We start from the raw sequence: 18,440 nt of genomic DNA, 5'->3' as shown, positions 1-18,440 counted from the left end.
GACTAAATGCAGTCTCTCCGTATGAGACAGAGACCTGTGAAACCTCATTGTACAAGTCAACAAGTTCCTTCGCTTCTGTAAACATATATCTTGTACGTGCAGATCCTAACCAGGTGGCCTGCAGGGGCCTGTATCAGGAATCACAGATTTTTAGGTTAGCAAGGTAGTGTGTCGGATTTAAGGTGGTCTGGGTTAAATGTAAGTGAATGAAGATAAAGTCAATTTAAAGTGGGCTACCTTAAATCTGACGGGTTATCTACAGTAGCTAACCAACAAATCTTGTTTTGTGATAAAGACCCACAGTGATCATGCAAGCTTCCTGTTTTCTGAATGGTTAAAGCATCATGTTTTTTAATGTGATTGGTTGAGCGTATTATATCACATGATGTGCATGATGTATCAAGAACGTACAAGGGTGGCCTTTTGGGGTGGGGGGCACAGTAGAGTTTGCCTGGCATTGTTCGGTGTCTCTTCTCTTTGTTTTTTGGTAAACTGTCCTGTCCTGTCCAGTGTTTCCCAGCCCGCTGCTCGGGGACTCGCAGACAGTCCATGTTTTTGCTCCCTGCCAGATAATCCACATTTTTGCTCCCTATTGGGAGCTGAGAGGGAGCAAAATCAGGGACTGTCTGGGGGCCCCCGGGGACCAGATTGAGAAACACTGACTTAGACTGTTGGCAACTAACGTGTGAGTCCTTGACGGGGTTTGCCGCCAGGGAGAGGGACCCGTGAGGCCTCCGTCCCGCCTTCTGTCTTCCTGTCTCTCAGCTGACAGTCCTCACCCAGAGCAGCTTATACACAGCTTAAAGTTCTCCTGTTTATCCACTTACTTGGCTAAATAAACCCCATGTAGGCTAAGTACCTGGCCCAAGGGGACCACGGCAAAGGCTGCCAGGCAAATCCACAACTGTTACAAGTGATTTCTACCCCCGCAGCAGATTTTTTTGATTAGTGTAACAAAAACCCAGTAAAAGAGGATCGGCGGTTAGAAGACTTATGGGTGGATTTTACGTTCAGTGCACACCTTAGAGGAAAATTAATTTGACTTTTTACCCTAACCCAGCAATAAACAAGGTAGCTCTGCAATCCCCAAGTGGGATGTAGGCACATGATTGAGGAAAACGGGGGGGGGGGGGGGGGCAATCTGTGAATCCCTTGCAGTGGCAGTGCTTGTCTAAGCAGTTATGATCGGCGTCTCTCTGAGAGCCACTGTCAGCTGGTGTCATCACGTGCCACTTGGGGTAGCTTCATCTCCAGGCTCACGGCAAGCCTGTCAGATCACCAGGGGTCACTGAATGCCACTGGAAGGCGAGGAATGCTGCAGCGGGGGTGTAATTCACCTTAGAGACAGCAGGGCGGCGCTCCAGCTCCACCCCAGTTCGACATTTTGGCTGCGTTTTGTGGCAGAAAAACTTCAAGGTGCCGTTGATGATTAAATGCGGGTGACGTGTTGAGTCGGAAAGCGCCGGTGAGTCCTGACAGGTGGGAAGAAATGCAAAAAGCCATGACCTCAAAAGGGGGAAAAAAACAGATATATCATGAAGACCTTTACGTTTTTACCTGCTTGAGTTATAGACTGTGAAAGTTTTCTCGCAGCTTTTAGTCACAATAAAGCTGTCAGGAAGCCATTTCGTGCTCGCATTACCACCCGCTAGCCCTCTGGCGTGTTACATAAACCAGTGCGCAAAGGTTGGAATAGTTCAGTTTACTGGCACTCAGAATGACTCCTCTCTGCAGTGTTAGTCTGTGTCTTGAAGGAGTGTTCCGGCCTCTGAGTGCGCAAATCAATACGCCGTTTGCCGGATCTATAATGATACAAATGAAGCTCATCTCTGAAGCTAGCTGTATCGATCCAGACAGATGGATAAATGGACCGAGCTGACCCCATGTGTTTCGTATTGCTGTTGTTTAGGGGACACAGCAGATGAACTGAGGGTCTCTGGCAGAAGTAAGATTACATTTTATGTGATTCATTCACTCAAGATAAGATAAAACTTTATTCATGCTGAAGGGGAAAGTGTTCGGCAGACGTGCAATTGTGAGACAGCAGGGTCAGCCAGTTCCTGGAGCAGTTGGGGACTTTGTGAAATCACCGATCATGGGATTTAAACCAACAACCTACCGATCACAGGGACACTGTCCTATCCCGCTGAGCTAGAATGTGGCCACGTCGATCAACCGCTCTCCTCCTGGAAAACGGAGAGTTCTGTAAATGTTTGCCTTGGGAAATGCTACGACCTACCGGACGGCAAATTCGGCAAGGCTTTTTGAGGGGTGCTGAGTGCCGGCGTGTGTCATTCACTGGACTGAGCTGCTGGACTGAGCTAGAACAAACGGCCGGGCTGCTGCATGCGCATGTAGCGTCGGATCTGCCTTTAAAATAAGCAGATAATCGGAAAAAAGAGCAATGCTCATGAGGACAATTTCACATTAATATCAATTTGCTTTAGTACATCTGGGGAATACAAATTATCAAGGGCAGTTAGATAAAATACTGGTTATTAAGGTGATCTCTCGATTGTAGTCACGCTCCGTCTATTTCAGTGATACTTTAAATGTCCGCAATAATATGCGATGAAATTGTGAAATCGGATAAATAAACTGCTGCTATAGTATTGTGTTGGATTCAGTCCTTTGGCATTGAACACATCCTTTTATCTAGTAAATTTACATTTATATTTTATTTACTTTTGTTAGTCCAAGTAACAGGTAAAAAAATAATAATAAAACATCCATCACTGGATGGGGGGCCCTAACAGGGTGTCAGTTGGGGAAATATTCCTTCTTTTCATGCTGCCCGTATGTCAATTTTATTTTTATTTATTTCTGTTTAGTTCCAGAGGGTAACGTAACGTATTCAGCACTCACAAGTTTGTGCAACTCGAGGCTTTCTCTGTGTGGTGGGGTCGAGGGGGGAGGGGGGGGGGCGCGCTATCAGTGTGTTACAACTTTCTGACAGCAATTATTTTGGCAGGTCTCATATCCAAGGAACTTCACAGCATTTAGCTCTGAGGGAAGATGAAATCTCCATTCTCACGCAAGTCCTCTAAAGGTTTCTCTCACTGCCTTTGAAGAAGCCTTCGCATTACTGTGTTTCATTAAATGTGAGCCGCTATTCCAAGCAGATACAGCCAGGAATGGTTCCCTGCGCCGCGCTTAAAAGCACATTGTTAAGCTCTCTGCAGCATCTGGGCAAAAAAAGTGTAACCCACTGATTTCCAGCCACCAAAGGGAGACTAGGTAGATAAATATGGAGATACTTTGGGATTTTAAAATATTAAGAATTCTTTCATAATAAGTAACCAAAAGCAAAGCAATAGAGATGTGAAAACAAGGACTTGATTTGAAAATACTTGTAAAACACATCATGTAAGGTTATAGGATCAGGAACCCAGCTGTAATTAGTTTTTGTCCTAATTCCTGATTACTGATGTGAAAAAAATCTGTTTCTTGGCTATTTTAATTAAAAAGTTCGGACTGTAAGTCATCATGCTTCACTAAATCTGCAGAAATTAGAACAATAATTCTTATAATTGATATTATTACTGCCATTTATATATTCTACACATGAACCATTTTGTTTAATACCTAACACAATACCCAACAAATGCAGACTTTTAATTAGATCACGGTTAAACACTGCTTTTGAAGTGTTCTATGCTGAGAAATAAAAGCTGGCTGCTTAGAGCGCCATTTAATTGTACGGAAAAATAAATATCCGTTAGCCGAAAGTCGTTAGTGTGTCCGTCAGAGTTAATTAACAAAGGCCCCGGGCATGATTTGCACATTGGTTGATGTTTTTATTGTTGTATTCGAATTATTTTTTTATTTTTTATTTTTTTGGAGGGGGGGGGGGGTTTAATGTTCAAGAGCTATCTGATAGCCCTGGGCAGAACTAGCTTCTCCACTCATAGTTAAACCGTTTCATTAAGTCTTATAAGCTAGCTGGTGGGTAGACCCCCGAATCTAAGCAGCTCAGTCCTAATTCGGCAGAAATGGACGATATACAAGGTTTTCATATGTCGGGAATGATGCCTGTTGTGAATCTTCATGTTCGATAGTATAATTTCCATCTCATATTCCATAAGCCCAGGGTGCCAAGCATCTCGTTCCATTTTTACGCTCCTAATAAGCCTCGCTGTTGTCCGACTTCAGGACTTAATAGATTATTAATTTAATGGATTGAAGCGCTCATCAGACATCCTGGTTTTGTGCATATGTATACACGTAGGTCTCTTATAAGAACTTAATGAACAATTATCTGGCACAAAACATTTGATTCACTTTGCAAACGCAAAGTCCTGCATCAGATTCCCAGCGCCAGATCTGGTGACAGATTGGAGTGAAATTCAGTTTTTAGGGAATCATTCTGGAACCTATAGCCCCGGCTGAAGAGCCAGGAGCATGAACCCACATAGAGAATAGCTATGCTTAATGCTTTGATGTACCAAATGAAGGGTAAGCAAACCATTTCCAATGTACTGCCATTATCAAATTGCTTGAGTCTGTAGTTTTGTGGCTGGGTCGACCTTTTTGCAAACACCTCTCTTAGTATGGGAGTTTTAATCAACTGATTGTCAGCCCATGGTATCACAACATATTGCAGCAAAGGCAAGCAAAGCAGTGGATGTTACAGGTGAACGTATTCCTGAGTAGCCTTAGTGGGCACAAAGGAGGGGATGCAGCACAGACCATATGGTACATATTTAAACAGACATTTCATTTTCCAGCAGAACAGCTTCCAGCCCCTGTGCTCTTACACACATTCTAAAATCTTTTCAAAGTTCTAAAGTTATATACCTTTCTATAACACAACACACCATACGAATTCAATACAAATAAAAATTCCCATTGAGTTCCCATGAGTCAAGTTACGGGATAACTTGAGCTCAGCTCTCTTCAGCTAGCTGTGAAATAAGTGTGATGAATTTTTGCGGCAACTTTACCAAATGAAATGAAATTGTATCTTGCGTTACATATACAGATGTAACGTTTCTCTTAAAAATGATTGGCATGACAATCCTGTGAACTGCCAGTAAATGCAAAATACTTAAAATAAAAAAAATGAAATACTCATAATAAACCCTTTTCAGTTACTATGTAGCTTTTGTAATTGTTTTCGACAATAGCTGTAATAAAACCAAAATCGCCAGCTGCAATAGTGGCTGTATATTTCCACGTGGACAGGCCGTAAAACAGGTCTATGGTACTCATACCATAAAGCACCAAATGTGAAGACAAGCACAGAATTTATTTATCCGTGCCCGGTGCGTAGTAGCGGCTGTCCCCTGTGAGACACATTAATCCTGGCGTGAAAGGGCCACTTGGAGTGAACTGGAGGTAAATCATGAGTCGCCAGTGGGCTTTGCTCATGCGTTAAGCCATATGATTATCATATAAGGCAGCTTGAAAGGTTCGTCCCCATCTACGACACCAGGTTAGTCTGTTAGCTTTCAGGTTGTCTCATTGCCCGAGTAACAATAAGCAGCTGTTTTTTCCAGGGGGTGTTTAAACTGGGAATACAACACCGGCTACTTGTCAGTTTGACAGACAAAATATTGGGCCAAGATTATAACACCCCCCACCCCCCACATCAACATTTTATCATCGTGTATATAAAAACAAAACAAACTGTCGACGTTTGTCAGACATGTTTGTTATCCGCTGCCATATTTACATATTGCCACATATTATCCATTTTAAAAAAAAAAAACTAATTTATCGACACAGTCAGGAAGATATGTGAGGTTGTGTCTCCTGAATCCCATCCTTCAGGACATTTATATCTGACTGGTGATGACCATTGACTGGCGTGTCAAACCTCAGTACCTTTAAAGTGGAAATGTGGTGAGCAGTGACAATAATGCTGTTTTGTTCAGATATCCTGGACACACATCTGTATGTTCATTACTCACATACGTTCGATGACATTGATTAATGGCCGACTTTGTGCGACCAGGTGTTAGTGTAGGCCCATATATGGATAAAAACAGATTATTGGATGGAACTGAATCTCAGGTGTTCTTGAATATGAGTTTTTTTCGCAATAATATTTCTCGTTTTCTTCTGTTTCAGTGGCGAACATTCTATGGCGCGAAGAAGGTACACACTGTCATTATTTGATAATTATATTATGGGATGCCCCAGTGTTCATATTATTTTTAGTGTACTGCAAACCAGCATTAATTGTAAATTATAGATGAGAGGTTGGCATCATAAAATGGTACCAGGCCATAATTTTTCTTTTTCATCCGTTGATGATAAAACCAAGATTCTGACTGGGAGTTTTTTTCCGTCTGTCCTGCAGGTCTGGGAATTGCCAATATGTTCTATGTGTTTTACGAGGATGGGATTAAAGTCATTCAGCCGGTGGCGTGTGAAATCCAGAGACACATAAAACCCAGTGAGAAGCTGCTGGGTTTGCAGGTAACGTAATGTGCTCCTTGTTGAAAACGGACGCAGATAAATAAGATTACTGCAGCTAGCTATCTCGTCCCAATAGCGCGCTACTGTTAATCATCTGTGGTCCGGGAAAACTCTCATATCCTAGGTAGATGTTTGTGATATGAAGAGGAGAGTGTTGTTATTGTCATTAGTTTTTTGATATTGCTCGCATCCCATAATGAACGTAATGAGTTTGGAGATCACAGCCGACTTAAATGTTTGGGATTGCTCTGCTTCCTAAAGGGTTCCTCTGGAATCTAATTTCCATCATCTGCACACATTTGAAACTCAACTGGATTCATCTGAGGGAACACCTCAATTACATTTAATACAGCAGTATTGAAGTTACCCATTTTCTCTCCTTTATTTTGTGAATACGTTTAGCAGGCATCTTGCAAAACAGGGGAAGGGTCAGAAAACAAGGTGTGCTTCAATGAGGGCCACCAAGAGATGGTAGGACTCGAGAGATTTCAAATGGTGTTAGGAGAACACGTGATGTAGGTATTCCTGAAACCATCCATTTTGATTGCCATGACATACCGGGTATATGGCACCAGACTTTGCAAATGTATGCTTACTCAGTGAAAGAGAAAATGATAGCACAAAATATTCATGTAAATGGGGCGAAACATAAGAGCTGTCTTACAATGTTCTATGCCCTGTCGAATTATTTGAGTGAAGCCACAAACGTAGCAAGGCGAGGTTATTCCATGCAAACCACAGGCCTGCCTTATAATTTCGTAAAGCTAAGTAGGATTAGCCTCTGTGAAATATAGACTCGGCAAAGTACACCTCCAATGGTAACCCAGATTTCTAAAGGGATGGAGACGATTCCTTTCAGATGCTAGAGTTCGGAGCATTTTATGCTTTATTGATGTGAAGTGACTTAAGAAGCTGTGGGGTTTTGGAGATAGTGTCTGACGGAATTCACTCCAAATTTTATAGTCGTGAGCACAGTGACCTGGTGCATAATCAATCTCTTTTAGCTACTTAAGTGAGCTGTATACATGAGGGTAAGTGCTGGATTTTCTGCAAAGTGTGTGCAATTATGAAGGCTGGACATATTTTGGGGTTCAGCTAGAGTGATTTAGCTACCATGGATGCAATTCTGATGACAGAGTACTTGAAATCAAATTAAATATAAACAAAATAAAAAATCAATTTAAACGTTAACAAAATCTTAAACGTAACAAGTGTAGATTTCCTACCTGTGTGTATGTAGCAAATAGAATTTTTTTCCTGCGTGGATTTTTTTCCTTATTTAGACTCCTCTACTACAACCCTACCAGAGAATATATTAGCGATCAACAATGCTTATCCATTATCGCCATGGCTGTTTAATGACAGACGCTGGTCACAGCTTTTCAGGAAGGATTGTTTTGCCGGGGAAGGTGTGAGGGCTTTTCAGGAATCCCCCTGTGTGTTGCCACTGAGATTGGTTCCATCTGGCTGTGCTGGCAAGGCAACACAGGACCTTGAATGTGACCGCTCCGCTGGGAAGCTACTATGTAGGTCAGCTGACCCGTCTTACTGAAGATGAGACTCAACGGTGCCTTCTTGTGGCATCTCTAGGGATACAGCTCGTGCTAAGATGGTGTTCTTTTTCTCGACCGGTGCGATCTCATATTCATGCCTCGATCCCTATGTGAGGACCATTTACACATATTTGTTACATTTATGTTTGAGTTATTTCCCTCCATAAAATATGCAGCGTGTGCACCAAATCTTCCTTGTTAATTTCCTGTGTTATGTTCAGGAGGAGGTTTGCCCGAAGTCAGAAAGTTTCGCAGGACAGAAATGCATCTGGACGTCAGCGGTGAATGTCAAGGACAAGTATATTTATGCCACTCAGCCAACCTTGAACAGAGTCCTTATTGTAGACATTCAATCACAAAAGGCCGTTCAGGTAAGCTTTCTTTATCTATAAAGGAGTCGTTTTTCATGCCACACTGTAAACTTGTTAATAAATCTAGCTGAACGTGGTGAATACCAAATATTCCTTTGATGATCAGCATTGTGTAGGAAGTCAGGGTCTTCTGTTTAAAACTATTTCTGTGTTGAGTTGCTATTGTTGAGCGGCAACACGGTATTCATTGATCTTTCGGATAATTCCCAGTAGTCAGCTCACAGCTAGAGTGCTTTATTCTCATTGAATTCATCACCGAAAATAATTTGTCTCATCGTTACACAGATTCCCACGGTAACTGAGGTTAAATTAAACTTCCATCGCATGTGGATTGCAATTCTTTGCGTTACCATGAGCGCGGTCATATTTCAACACCTGTGTGTACACATTAAATTCAACATTCATGCATGAGCCACCTTGTAAACTATATTTCCACTAGCCGTACCTGACAGGTGACCCAGTGGAATATGCAAAATGGCTCAAAGATATCATCCTGGCAACCGTCTGATGTGCAACGTCAACATTAACGTGCAAATTCACTGCGCTGTCTCTGGCCGTGAGGAGCAGGTGCATCGGATAGATTTAACCATGGGGTGCCATGGCTTTGTGGGGTGTGTGAGAAAGGTTGCTTTTCCGACGTAATTAGGCTTTGGTGTATTTTGATGCTTCTGGGGATGCAAGTTGTCCCTGAGGCCTCAGGCCTGTCGTCAGGCTGGGGCCCTAGTGTTCAACAGGTCCTCCCTAAGCCGCGCTGGGGCTTTCCCATGAGTCACCAGCCTCATGCCTCTGTTAGCGCGATGTTCATTAGTCAGTCACCTGAAGACTGGCTTCCGTACCATTATTCCATTGGCCATAATTAGCCCCCTGGTAGCCCTCGAAATGCAGCGAGAAAAGGGGGGCGGGGATTGAGGATGTGTTTTTATTGCCATTTATTTTCTGAAATGTTTCTTTTCGAGGAATGAAAAAAAAATCTGAACTAATGAGCAAACACCATCTCTATACTGGATTAGCAGGATTCACCGTATTAGCATTTTGTCGGTATTATGTTGTGGGATATCTTAAGCACGCTAATTAGATGTGGGTTTAAAGTCTAAATCAAGAGAAAATTGTTGCAGCTTGTTTCGGAAGCCATAATCAAAGTAGCTAGAGCCTAAATTAATTGCCTGCTTTGATTAAAGTGCTTGTTGCAGCCTTTAGCGTTTAAGTGCCAATACTGCAGCTTACTTCATAATCAGTCATTGCAGCGAGGTTAATCAACAAGCTTAATCATATTAAAGCTCTGTGCTTTGTCACCTTTTTGAATATATACATATGTGACTACAAACACAGACTCCTCCTAAAAGTCAGAGTTAAAGGCAAAATATTTGCAGGTATTCAGAAATAAATATGATAATATATGCAGGCACAAAAATGACCAGATATGCCAGAAATATAAATAATGTATAAAAAGTAATTTTTAAATAACCAAAGCATTTAATTTCCATCTGAGAATTATGCGATATGCATTTGCATGTCAGAAGTGATTTGGAATACATGGTTTCCATATGTCAATCCGACCAGATACGCTCTGTGTTCAAAAACGATTCCGTATTTTAAACATGCAGTGCGTCTCATTCGTTTTGTCAAGGTCAATGCATTTTTAAACAAGCTCATTTAATTTTTAATATGCAGCTTAATCGAGGTCGAGTAATCATATAAGCAGATGGTTCCGTATTTTTAACAAACCGGACGGCTGGGATGCGGCATCACTGCAAACGCTGCTCCGGTCGATTATGAATAAATAACGGATGAGGGGTCTGTTTCGCCTGGCACTGCAGACAGTGAGCACCGATCCAGTCCCAGTGAAACTGCACTACGACAAATCCCACGACCAGGTCTGGGTTCTTAGCTGGGGAGACATGGAGAAGACAGCACCTACTCTACAGGTACTCACAACGCCTCTCCGTCGCTGTACTCCTAGTAAGACTCCGCCTGACTCAAAGCATCATGGGATTTTACACTGGCAGTATACATTTACAGTTATTTCGCTAACACTTTTAACCAAAGCAACCTAGTTGGGGTTAAGGGCCCAGCAATAAAATGATGTACAGGCAGTCTGCAGGTTACAAACTAGATTCCTTCCCTAAGTCTGTCTCTAAGTTGAATTTGTAAGTAAGTCCGAATAATTATAATTCACTACATATTAACAATAATAACTATACAGTAATAAAAAAAAATAACTAAAGCCATGCAATTTTTCACGAGTGTCATAAATTAGTATGTGTGTTCGTTATTACGAACTGTTATATTTGACCCAGTTTATTATATGATAGGCTTTATGGCAGTGCATTCCTAAGTACGAATTGTCTGTAAGTCAGATGTTCTTAACCTGGGGACTGTCTGTATTTCTTTGTATGTATTTGTTTAACAGATACTTTTATCCAAAATGGCGTACAGTCAAGAAAGCAGTGTCAGCCTTTCGCTGAAGTAATTGGGGGTTAAGGTGAAATCACTCAGCCGGACATGAAATTTGAACCCTGTTTCTACTAGTTTTTACCAACAGATGGCGCTGTGCTGGGTCCATCCTGCTAACGTGCAATACGAGAGTGCTGCCACTAGAGGCAGCAACGGGCTGTGTGGCCACATGTTCTAGCCGGCTTAATGAGCAGAGTGGCGCAGAAGGTCTCCATTCGAAACGCCTTTCCCTCTCTGCCCAGGTGATCAATCAGGCCAGCGGGAGTGTATCCCACCATACCATCCACACACAGCCCGTCGGCAGGCGCTTTGACAAGGTGGATGATTTTTTCATCCCGATGACCACCCTCATCATCAATCATGTCAGGTAAGGGAGGTAGGGGGCGCCGGTGAGCCTGGCCGTCCCATGACCCAGCCCGTACTTCCACTAACACCCGCTGTCCTGCCAACCAACCAAAGTAGGCTCCATTTGTCATGGCTGACGCCGCTATAAAAGTGCAGTATATTCATTTTGTACGGCGATTTGACACTGCTGCAGTTGTATTTAACATCTGACGCAGTGTGTCGTTAGCTTGGCTAGGGGGCGCCCCCAGGACAAGAGCCAACGGGTTCTTTTTTGATGCTATAAATAAGGAAGCCGATGAGTAGCTTCGCCTAATGATTGATGCTAACGCCCTGTTTGTGTACTCCTAGTAACTCTCCGAATAACTCAAAGCATTGTGGTATTTTTTTTTTTACCAGGGCTAGAGGGTGGTGGTAAAATTTGCCAACCAGGTGGGGGCGCAGTTACGCAAAAGTTACTTTCCCTAGTAGCTAATTACTTTAATAGAATTCCTTTTTTAAATGAAGTAACTAGTAATTCTAACTACTAATTTTCAGTTACTTGCACAGCACTGTTTGAGGGTGTCAGGGAGCTGTTATCAGTTTGTGGGAACTTCCGGAAGAGGGGGAAGTTTGTTTTTCAGTGTTGAGTCCAAGAAAAAAATACTAACACAACTCCTGTGTGCTAAGGAGGTTGGCTAGTTACCTGACAATGCAGGGTGATGCAGGATAATCCATGTGGCGGCACGAGGTGACTAGAAATGTCTGAAAGATCGACCTGGTGGGCCTTAGGGTTCGAGCTAGGGCTAGGGTTGGGGGGTTAGAGTTGCCTTACATGTCCCTTGTCCTGCTGTGCACCTCCTGTGACACTCGTTGTCCCCCCAGCCACTGAAAACAGGATCCATCTGTCACCACTGACACCTTCATAAAAATTCACTACATCCATTTTGTGCACAGATTTGAACTGCGGGGGCTGTATTTAACATCTGATGCACAGCGTTGTTAGCCTTGGCTAGAGGCCGCCATCAGGACAACAGACAACAAGGTCCTTCTTAATGCTATCTATCTCCAAAAATCACCAAAGCCCCACCAATAAACCACACTATCCTTACCTGTCCCCTTCATCATCATCGTCCACTCGCTGTCCCCGTCATTTAGTGCCCTCTGCAGTGAGAGTCATAGTTCAGATGCTTTTCCACATCAGGACTCGGGCTGCAGCCCTTCGTCGGAAGAAGCGTAATTCACACTCGTAAACCCAGAGGAGCAGACCTGCGTCCGACCATAGTGCTGAGAGGGACTTAGATGGCAGAAGTGCTGTCAGTCATATTACAGTGTACAGAGTGGGAGTCGCTTAGCTATCTTTACTAAACAAATAAAATTATTTTAACTGATATATTAAGATATACAGTGGTACCTCAGAACTCGAATTTAATCCGTTCAGAACTCCAGATCGAATCCTAAAAAGTTCGAGTTGTGATCAAATTTTCCCCATAAGAAATAATGGAAAACCAATTAATTGGTTCCCAGCCCCAAAAATTACACCGAAATATGTTTTTTTTAGCATGTTGAAATATATGTGTGATTTAGCAATAAATATGTTTAATTTAGCAAAATTAACTGGATAAAACAAGAAGAGCATATACTGTACTAAACACGTCTAAGCACATTTATCAAAACAGTAATTGGTAAAGTAAGAAAATAAATGTATCCAAAGAATATGTCCTGCCCCGATCGTCCACTCCTTCCGTGTGCCACGCCCCCTCGTTAACCCCATGTGGAATCCCTGTGTGATCAGCTGTTTCTGGTATATTGTCTAAATACATGTATTCAGCTAGTGTAAACATGCACGGTGCTATCACAGCTAATGCGAGGCTGAGACTGAAGCGTTACCCTTTGTTTCCGCTGAGAGACGTGCTGCGTGACTCATTTCCCCGCGCGTACAAGTTATCTTAGGTCGGCATTCACGGTTTAACATCTGTGATTCAGATCGAGCTCTAGGTCATTTTTTTCCAAACTGGTTGGTTCGACTTTTAAGAAATTCAAGTTCTAATGAGTTCGAGAACTGAGGTACCGCTGTATATTAATTAGAGTACAATTTGCTTATCCAGATAACGTTTATTTGAGATTCAATTTTATATTTATTTGAGATTCGGTTTTGTTTCAAAAGCTGATAATGTTAAAAATGTTTTAAATTCGTAAACGCATCAAACCAGATAGGAAAATAGTGTTTAAGGGCATCTAAATAGACATAAAATGTCATATATTGTGTTTTCCTGTATGCCCTGCTATGAGTTGTATGACCTGTAGTTCATACTAGTATTTGGACTGGAGGTCTGGGTCACTACTGTTGCAGGTGGGTGATTGGAAGATTCTGGAACATAGTCCTGGGCCTGTCCTCCTTGGATTCGACAGGGCAATTTGATAGAGTTTCGATAGCAATGGCGAGTGAGCCTCAGGAACCTACTGAATCCAGTAGAGGGGGAGGTTCATTGATTTTTTTTTTTATATGGGGAATTTTCTGAGGTTTCCTCATAGCAGATCGAGCGCAGGAGGAGAGCAGAGGGCCGGGGGCTCAGTGTCCAGTCAGCCGGCTGTTAGTGCAGTCCACCCCCCCCCACCCCCCCGAAACCTTGGCTGTACACTCAGCCTCACACACCTGGCACCTAGTATTCGTTTGTTTATGTTGGCATGGATTATCTCTAAGCTTATCATTCATTCCGTGATTTCTTTGCCAGTATATTTATTATACAAAGTTCAAGTAATAAGAACATAAGAAATTCACAAACGAGAGGGGGCCATTCGGCCCATCAAGCTCGTTTGGGGAGAACTTAACTAATAGCTCAGAGTTGTTAAAATCTTATCTAGCTCTGATTTAAAGGAACCCAGGGTTTTAGCTTGCGCTACACTAGCAGGGAGACTATTCCATACTCTAACTACACACTGTGTAAAGAAGTGCTTCCTCAAATTTGTTTTAAAATGTTCTCCCGCTAATTTCCACTTATGGCCACAAGTTCTATTATTTCAACTAATATTGAAATAGCCATTTGGCTGAACAGCACGATGTTGCATTTCTAGTAAATAAAAACTCAGTAGATCACTTGAGTTAGACGGCCTGCATAAGATAATAAAGTAACTAAGCAGAGAAGAAACATTTAAAGACAAGGATAATTAATCGTAGATTTAGCTATACAGTCAGACCTCGGACATTCGCGAGGTTAGGTTCCAGAACCCATCGTGAATGAGGAGGATTCGCAGATATTTGATAGAGTCACTAAAAATGGTAATATGTGCTTATTTCTATAGTTTAAACCAGGGGCGCCCAATCTTATCCGCAAAGGGCCGGTGTGTATGCAGGTTTTTGGGATAACCTGTAGGTCAGCTGTTCAAACCCAGGTGTGAGGACTCTTCAGCCAATCAGTCCTCTAATTAGGAAGTTGCAGCGAAAACCCGCACACACAGCGGCCCTTTGTGGATAAGATTGGGCGCCCCTGGTTTAAACCCTAAATATGACCCCAGTCATGCTCCCAAAACACTTTAATTTCATTTAAAAGTTAGCTTAATACATCACCTTTAAAAAAGACAAATGTTTGATGTAAAAATAGAGTTCAGTATCGCCTAATGGATGTCACACTCGCACATTTACAGTACAGTATATAATGTTACCCCTACTAATTCATAGAACACGGCTTTGGCTGCCGTTTTCTTTTGCATTCACAGTAAGGTAAAATGAGTAAACAAATGGGACTGTAAACTTATTGACAGAAGTCATATATGTAACCAAGGTACGATTCGATAAAATACGTAAAGGAAACATGTCATTTTCGCAAATCTGTGAATTTGCAAATCACAAGCGCGAATGCACGAGGGCTGACTGTATTACTTCACATTAGATGTTCCTTGACATTGCTGTACATTATGTTTGAAATCACAATGCTTTAAAAATGCCTCATTTATTAATGAGCTGTCTCACTTGATTGCAACATATAGATAGAAAAGAACACTAACTTGGTGTATGAGGATGTCAGCATATCCTTAATCATTTTTGCTGGACTGGCCGTTTTTAGGTCAGTAATAAGTTACAGAGTAACCGGTTTCACGATGATAAATAGCTAGCTTTCATTTCATTACTGTCACGGCCCGTAGAGTCATCTTCATTGCATTTCATTACCTTTCCAAGCTGACATAAAACATTGCTCATCAGTTTTAGCAGTTTGGTGATTTTGACTTGAGGTAATAGTGATGTAGAAAATACAGGGGACCCATCAATCTTCTAAGTGTTTATTCTAGTCAGGGACACCAAGGGGCCTGGAGCCAAAACCAGACAGTGAAGTGGGAAGATCACGCAAACTTCACATAGACAGAGCGAAGGCGGGCTTCAGAATGCCCGCTGTGGAGGCACAAAGCGACAATGCTGCCCACTGATCTACCGTGGCGCCCCTGTTAAAGATGCAGACATCATTGATTTTGACAGTTTTTTCAGGAAATATGTTCATTATTGGGCAGCCATACTCTCCCAGAGTCTGCCCCTACAATGCGAACTGTCATCAGTGATCTCGTATTGGCCCATACACAGTAAACAAACATCTGACGCCTGGAAACAAACGGTAAAAATCCCAGGCGAAAATGAGCACACGAATCACGATTAATGAGGGGCGGGCTGCTGGGACGGGGGCATCTGGCCAATCACTTTCTTTCGTTGAAATGTGTTGGTAGGTTTGGATTCATCCTTCACAAGAATGAAGCAGCGCTTCACAAGATCGACCTGGAGACGATGTCCACTGTGAAGAAGGTTTCCCTGAAGGAACACGGCTGCGTTCCCAAGGCCCTTGCCTACACGCACCTGGGGGGCTACTACTTCGTGAACTGCAGACATGCTGTGACGGGGGCAGCCAGGCCACAGCTTATTCTGGATGGGATCACCGATTCCGTTATCGGCTACAACCGAGACATCAGCGGCACTCCCTATGTCTCTCCGGACGGGCACTACCTGGTCAGTGTCGACGACGAGGGAGGCCTCATGAGGATCCAGTCCATCACGGTCAGGGGAGAGATCCAGGAACCCTTCGACATCCACACCAACCTACACATCTCTGACGTGGCATTCCAGCCGTCCTTCACCGAGGTCCACCAATACCACGTGTTCGCCAGCTCAAGGCTACAGACCGACGTGCTGTACGTGGAGCTGGCCAGTGGGCAGGTCAAGATGATCAAAAGCCTAAAGGAACCAATGAGAGCTTCGGAGTGGCTCTGGAACAGGAAGAACCGGGTGATCGTGGACAGCGGCCTGTTTGGACAATACTTAATGACTCCTTCACGGGAGTCTCTCTTCATATTGGACGGCAGATTGAATAAACTTAACTGTGAAATTACCGATGTCCCCAAGGGTAACACAATCATATGGGTAGGGGAGGCATAGAAATTCCATTCTACTTATTAAAATTATGGATTTAACCAGCCTTGTAATGTTTAAACTTAAGACCTACACAAAAGCTGTATTGAACTCTGGGTATTCTACTAAATCGAGATTTTTATCCGCGGCAACAATTCAAAAAGCATACATATTTATAATAAGAAATTCCAATATTGTGAGGACATATTGCAATAGTCATGTTGAAAGAAAACCTGTTAACGATAGTAATTACGATGGAAAATGATTAAATTAAATAGAATACGATGCTATGTCTAAATATTTCTTTACTTTCCGCAGACCTAAAAGGAAATCACAGTAAGAGAACTGATCACTGTGCTCTATTGCTTTTTGTGCCTTGGAGGAATATACCTTCAAGATGAAGAGCAAATGAAACTATTATCTACATTTGTAAGAACGGCAGTCCTAAGATCATCTTTCAGGTGTGAGAGGTCCAATCAAATTTGCTGGTACTGAGGCAGTACGATCATGACTAGAAAATTATTTCCCAGACCGAGTTCAATGATCAAAATAATGCCATTTCCTTTGAAGATCACTTTGAGGCATGTGATCTAATCAGGAATGTCGATTATAGCTTTCAGACAGTTACAATTTTGCAGCTACTTAGAAATTTTAAACTAAGTATAAAAGAAAATCAGAAAATTAGTCCGCTAATAAAAAAATAAGGCCACTACAAAAAAAAAAAAAAACATTAAATGAATCATTTTCACATGTTGTGTGAAGATACAATTTATAACTATTATTTAAAATTTGTGTCGGGAAAATTCTATTAACATGGTGAATTAAGGCAAGACTGATGTATCTAAAATGTAAGATTAAAAAATGACTTGTTTGATAGAAAGTAAACTCTGTTTAAAGGAACATTTCATCCATTTGTAAGGTGACTATGCTGTGCTTTATCAAGGAGCCCAAGGTTTGTCGTGAAGCTTTATTCTTAAGTGAAACTTAACAAAACGTTGGACATCGGCAGATCAGGGTGGAGGGGCTTTCATTTCAGTCTTTAAAAAAAATCTAAGCACAGTACCTTTTCTGTTTGTGCTTCATATTCAAACCCTTTTCCTGGGTAGATGTATTCTATGCATTTTCATTGTTTTATCCTTACTGAATGGTTTTTATTTTTATGATTACTTTTTTTTTCTTTTCTTCGAAGGCACGATTCCAGTTTTATGCCATTTTATTTTAGGTTAATATTATATACTGAGGCTTTAAAACTGAGGTAATCATCGAAAACTGTTACACTTTTCTAACCTTTTGTTTAAACTACACAGAGCTGCTCAGATCTCACAGCTTTCTAATCGCTATCCTGTGATAAAATTTTTTCTAGTTATGTTCTGTACATAGACACTAAGTGGTCCTTTGACTATCCCGCTCGTTAGTTTTCATAAATGTATCTTAGTGTTTCTAATTTATAGGAACTAAATTAGTTTCCTCTGTAAAGATCGAAAACCAGATTTTCCACCGTGACGCAGACGAAACAGTTTCAGGCGCACATGGGTGAGTGAAACCGCATCTCTCGAATTGTGACGTCACCTATTATAGCATTGTCTGTTTTACATTTAGTCATGAGTGCTTATTCATGTGGTTGCTATTTATGTAGAAAATTGCTTGAAATTGGGGGAAAAAAACAATAAAACATTACTTTTAAAACATTTCTGATGTTAACTTTATTTGTCAACTAGTGCTGATAGACTATGTAGGCCGCAGTATGTGGACACCAGCTTGTCCCGCATCTTCTTCTGAACCAAGGGTATTAAACTGAGTAAATACCTTTCTTGACAGGAAAATTACCAGTATTCTCTCGGAATGTACGAACCCATTTATAAAAAATAATAATAAAGAATAAACCCTGCTGTTTCCGCCAGCTAAATAGCTAGCAGAGAAGGCACCGTT

General features: G+C 41.9%; 1 protein-coding gene across 6 annotated transcripts in view; it reads left to right on the top strand.

Moving 5' to 3' along the window:
- Positions 1-18,199, top strand: part of LOC111837384 (follistatin-related protein 5) — a 110,339-nt gene extending 92,140 nt beyond the window's left edge. For all 6 annotated transcript variants that reach the window (XM_072707019.1, XM_072707021.1, XM_072707020.1 and 3 more), the window contains 6 exons: positions 6,073-6,099; positions 6,305-6,423; positions 8,198-8,347; positions 10,165-10,272; positions 11,044-11,168; positions 15,836-18,199. In XM_072707019.1, the coding sequence (XP_072563120.1) occupies positions 6,073-6,099; positions 6,305-6,423; positions 8,198-8,347; positions 10,165-10,272; positions 11,044-11,168; positions 15,836-16,538 (1,232 nt within the window). In that variant the 3' untranslated portion in view covers positions 16,539-18,199. The remainder of the gene's footprint in view (positions 1-6,072; positions 6,100-6,304; positions 6,424-8,197; positions 8,348-10,164; positions 10,273-11,043; positions 11,169-15,835) is intronic.
- The last annotated feature ends 241 nt before the right edge of the window (positions 18,200-18,440 follow it).

The sequence above is a fragment of the Paramormyrops kingsleyae genome, chromosome 25, assembly GCF_048594095.1.
Source record: "Paramormyrops kingsleyae isolate MSU_618 chromosome 25, PKINGS_0.4, whole genome shotgun sequence".
Taxonomy (NCBI): Eukaryota; Metazoa; Chordata; class Actinopteri; order Osteoglossiformes; family Mormyridae; genus Paramormyrops; species Paramormyrops kingsleyae.
The sequence above is the reverse complement of the archived record's forward strand: the minus strand, read 5'-3'. Positions and strand labels throughout refer to the sequence as shown.